The following is a 4,436-nucleotide window of genomic DNA, read 5'->3' as shown; positions in this document are numbered from 1 at the left end:
GATGGGGAAGCTGGGAAGGTTTTCCGAGGGATGACTTCTCCGGGCGTTGGTCCGGTCTCCCACGCCTCCAACCAAGCACGTGTCAACAGAGGCGGTAGGGAGGGGCCTTTCAGTGAATGAACGCGGGAATGAAGGGACGATGAACGAAGTGAACTTTAGCGACTCCTTCCTAAAGTCGGCCTCCCAGACCTCTCGCTGGAAGTAGGCCGCGCTACCGCAACGGGAGCCTCGATCCCCCAGACAGCGGCGAGGGCAGCGGCACAGTCACAGCTTTCAGCCTCGCCCACCAGAGGGCGCCAGCCTCCCCGCCCCTCCCCGCCCCTTCCTTTCCGAACTGCTGCTGCGGGAAGGTGATCGGTTGGTTGATCCTAAGCCTGGTTGCCACCACCTCCAGGTTCCCAGTGGGGGAGCATTTCAGAAAGCTGGAGACGGGCGCCTGGAACTCCGATCTTTGCAACACAGGGATCATCTTCCTTCATCTTCAATTTGAGTAAAAAGGAAGATTAAAAATTGGGCCTCTGCTCCTCACCTTGGGCGGGAAAGAACTGCCGCTGGGGACTTGATTTGAAAAGGGAGTGTTTTGGTGTTGTTGGGACACTCTTCCATTCACCTTACCTGTATGATACCAGACCCTCCCTATTACCAAGCAGGCCCTCCCATTGTTCACTCATTTGCCCAGCAATGGTGTGGGAAGGAGTGGGCGTCTGTCCATCCTCAGTGTGTCTGGCCCCAGGCAGTCTCAGGAGCTAACCTTTTGTTTGTTTGTTTGTTTGTGGGGCATTGAGATCCCAGGCCCCCCATCCCATCAACACATCTGCTGAACTGCTGACCCCAGTTACTTGCATACACATTCATACTCACACCAGATACATCCCTTTCTCTTCTTGGCACAGCAGTAGCCAAGCCCAGAACTACCTGACTCCAAGCACAGAGAATCCTAGACCAGGCTGTGTGCTGGGGGGTAGGGACCCCTTGGCCCAGGAGATTGAATCCCAGGGGCCCTCTCTGCCCCCATATGCCAGGCCACCCGGATTCTGGTTTCCCTGTCACCCAATCTGGCTAGCTCCCTCCATCTGGCCCCTGGAATCAGGTTTCTAAGGGCCCAGACAGGCTCAAAGACAGCCTGCAAGACTGGAAGACTCAAAGACCAGCCTCAGCCCTACCCCTCACAGGCCCTCTCAGGGTCTGAGCCCCCTCATGGGGCTAGGGATGCACATTCCTCTGGCTGCTTAAGCCCCCTTATCTGCCCCCCTGCCCATCAGCCTGAGTGCTGACAGAGGCCCAGACCCCTTGTTTGGATGCTGATAACCTCCTGGAATGGCCCTCCCCCACCTGTAGGGACTGGGGATGGGCTTAATGTTGGGAGGTCCTCTCCCAGTAAAGCAGTTGGGGCCCAGGCTTGGTCTGGCCCTAGGGGATAACAGGATCCCACATTTTCTCATCCTCCCCCACCCAGACCCAGGCCCACCCTCAGTGCTGCCACAATGCCACCTGGTGGTCCCTAGGGGAATGCCATCTCAGCAGAAATCACAAACGAGTTGCAAAAAACTCCATGCCATTTATTTCAACTTTTATCCAAAAGTGTAAAAAGTGTTAAAAACGTGTAGTCCTGAGTTTCAGACACTGACCTGCAAACTCATAAGCAAGTGGGAAGAGAGGGTCAGGACAGAAGTTTAAAGTTCTTCCCACTCTTGGAGAAAAAAGAAGCCCTAGGCATGGTATTAGATTAGAATAACTGGGCCCTATGGAGAACAAGGTCCCCAGTTTTCTAGCACCCGCCCAAGAAGCCACACCCACACCCCTCCTCTTCAACGGAGAAGACACATTTGAAATTCTTGAAACTTGTACAGGAACATGGTGCATGGCGCATGTGGCAGGCAGCTAGATGACCTGAGGAGAGTAAACAAGGGGTCAGCATCTGGCACTCATATCCTCTTCCTGCCCCAGACCCAGAACCTGCTGGGTACCCTCCCCCCACTCACCAAAGAGAGCTAGGGCCTGCCCCTCTGCTTCTTGGCAGGCAGGATGGGGCATAACTCAACTGCTTCTTCCTCACTCCCCTCTTCACTCTCTTCTTCCTCAGAAAGATCGTTGCTTATAGAAACTAGTGGATACACAAGCAGTAAAAGGAGGGGAAAATTAAAATACGTCCGCCGCCCCCCCTCTTACCGTAGTAAGTCAGTTATTCATGCCCTGTGGTGCTAGGAACCCTGACATCCTGGAGCTTATGGTTTAGATGGGAAGAACCTCAGATACTAATGTGGGTGACAAAAAGCCAAATAAGTCCATATCCTGGTGGAGGAGAAGCTTGGACCAGTTCCATGAGGAGGTATGCATGAGTAAGACAAAGTAGAGGGCACCTCATGCAAAGCGGTGTGTGTACAGCGCACTGAGATAACATTGGAATGAAGCAGGAATGCTGAAAGAAGGGAACCTAATGGAGAATCCACTGGAGGCAAAGGAGAAAGTTCTCACCAATCTGGTGCCGCCCAGTGATCCGCACAGGGCCAGAGCCTGATTTCAGGCGAAAGGTTACAGGTGGCTGGAGCTGGAAGTCATCCAAACTGAGCTGGAAGGAAGACAAGGATGAAGGGCTGGCCCACTCCATCTTGGTATGAGTCCTGAAGTCCTCAAATCCTATCTCCCCTCCCAAGGTTTGGCCAGGAAACTCACCATGGGTTGGCAGGACAACTTGAGGTTGGCCACAGGGACGGCAATCTCCTGGTGGTCATGGTTCTTGGCCACAACTTCCACCACATTACATTCATCTTTGGCCCCCTCGGTGAGGCAAAGCTGGGAAAGGTACACAGGCACTGTGGGTCTCTCCAAGAGAGGGTTAACACTGCCAGTGGAGGTATCAACCCTCACTTGTCCAGGCCCCAAATCACTTAGCCAGAGGATCCGCCCCCGTGGGAATAAGGGGTGGAGAGTGGGGTGGGCGTAGAGGCCCAACAGTTGCCGTCTAAGGTCGAGCTATTCCACAGCCCATCCCTTTCCTCCCTCCCCTCACCATGGTCAAAGCCAGCACGTGCTCTGCATCATCCTCTTCCTCTACCTTGAAGGTGAAAGAGCGGGTGTGGCCGGAGAGCTCACAGCCTGGAAAAAATACGTTTAAATACGTGCGCGCGGGGTGGGGGTGGGGCGTGCGCCAGGTGGGGATGGGGGTGTCACCAAAACTCGGACACGTGCAGCCCAAGGTTTATAGTCCATTTACACGCCCACATCTCCAAAGGAACACCTGGGGAGGACAGCCTGGGCCCCGCCCCGCATTTCTGGGGCAGGGGTCTCGTCAACCGTCACCCAATTCCGTTCAAACTGCCGTGTGCCGGGCCCGGGCCCCCTCCCACGTCGTGCAACGATCTGCATTCCTGTTCCTCAGTCCTGCCTCTTACCACCCCAGCACCACCCTCGTCCCCAATACCGAAAAAAAAACTGTCCATCGTGACCGGAGCCGGGATCCGCAGACCCCCGACACCCCCGGCACGGACTCGGCTCTCCTGACTCAAGAACGCCAAGGCGGCGGCAGCGCCAGCGGCCATGCTGCAAAGGCCGTGACGAAACTCCGCCCCCGACACGTACAAAGCCGGGGACTGTCTGCGGCTTTGGCCCCGCCCATTAAAGGAACCGCTCACCATAGACTGACAGGAGACTGGCCCAGAACTTCTTGGCTCATTCTCCCCTAGGAGCACTTGGCCTCCTCAGACCTGTCAACATGGAAAGTAGCAACAGAAGCACGGGTTTGGGATTCCCGTCCTAGCATATTTAAAGTGCCTCCCTAGTCCTCTAACCCGGGGACACCTCTCCTTAAAGGGAGACACAAATAGAAACTAAACCACAGCCAAGGCAAGCCTCAGAAAAACGTTTTGCTAGGAAAAGCCAAAACCTGCACTCAGATTTGCCTTTGCTCTGAGATTCAAGTATGACTTCACCCCAAACTACTCGACCTCTCCTGAGGCTGCTGTTCAGGCCAGTACTATGCAGGTGGCTTCCGAGCTGTCCTGCTCCCAGCTAGTAGCAGGGACATTGGCTCAGGGTGGAACTGCTGCTCCCAGCAGATGCAGGATTTGGGGTTTATAAATCCCAGTCAGCTCTGACACATCCTTCTGCCTTGGACTCCTACTTTGGAATACTTCCGCCATCTTGCCTTTTGGCCAATGGTTTAGGCAAATTGTCACTTATCAAGGTAATTACCACCATAAACTACATGCAAGTTTAACTGGCAAGAAAGTGGCTGAGCAAAACCAATCTCGTTTTCTTGGCTTTAAGCTTTTCCTTGTCTCGAGTAAAATCTTGAAGTCCTTTACTAAATCAATGGTTCTAAGTGGGGACTGCCTTCAAGATAGCTACTGAGAATACTTACTTGTAGGTGAGGCATGAAGAGGAAAAAAGTTAGGAAATAACAGAGTAGGTTTACACAGTACACCACCACACACACA

The 4,436-nt window shown here is 53.9% G+C and overlaps 2 protein-coding genes across 5 annotated transcripts in view; both read right to left on the bottom strand.

Moving 5' to 3' along the window:
• Nucleotides 1-247, bottom strand: part of FGF8 (fibroblast growth factor 8 (androgen-induced)) — a 9,542-nt gene extending 9,295 nt beyond the window's left edge. For all 4 annotated transcript variants that reach the window (XM_004680511.1, XM_004680512.1, XM_004680513.1 and 1 more), the window contains exon 1: nucleotides 243-247. The gene's annotated coding sequence lies outside the window, so the exon portion shown is untranslated. The remainder of the gene's footprint in view (nucleotides 1-242) is intronic.
• A 1,307-nt stretch (nucleotides 248-1,554) lies between these two features.
• On the bottom strand, nucleotides 1,555-4,354 carry NPM3 (nucleophosmin/nucleoplasmin 3). Its single transcript, XM_004680510.2, has 6 exons — nucleotides 3,422-4,354; nucleotides 3,011-3,096; nucleotides 2,674-2,793; nucleotides 2,476-2,569; nucleotides 1,983-2,104; nucleotides 1,555-1,890 (listed from the first exon to the last, which is right to left on the bottom strand). The coding sequence occupies exons 1-5, from the start codon at nucleotides 3,633-3,635 to the stop codon at nucleotides 1,992-1,994; spliced, it is 627 nt and encodes a 208-aa protein (XP_004680567.2). The 5' UTR covers nucleotides 3,636-4,354; the 3' UTR covers nucleotides 1,555-1,890; nucleotides 1,983-1,991.
• Between the last annotated feature and the right edge of the window lie 82 nt (nucleotides 4,355-4,436).

The sequence above is a fragment of the Condylura cristata genome, unplaced genomic scaffold, assembly GCF_000260355.1.
Source record: "Condylura cristata isolate star-nosed mole 26May11 unplaced genomic scaffold, ConCri1.0 scaffold00011, whole genome shotgun sequence".
Lineage (NCBI taxonomy): Eukaryota > Metazoa > Chordata > Mammalia > Eulipotyphla > Talpidae > Condylura > Condylura cristata.
This window is presented reverse-complemented; position numbering and strand designations above follow the sequence as displayed.

Excerpts from the sequence above, each read along its gene's own strand:
- NPM3 (XM_004680510.2), bottom strand. The coding sequence starts at position 3,635 with ATGGTGAGCGGTTCCTTTAATGGGCGGGGCCAAAGCCGCAGACAGTCC. Across the intron at positions 3,097-3,421 it reads GATGGACAGTTTTTTTTTCG|GCTGTGAGCTCTCCGGCCAC; the intron begins GTATTGGGGACG and ends TATTTTTTCCAG. Across the intron at positions 2,570-2,673 it reads AGTTGTCCTGCCAACCCATG|CTCAGTTTGGATGACTTCCA; the intron begins GTGAGTTTCCTG and ends TCTTCCTTCCAG.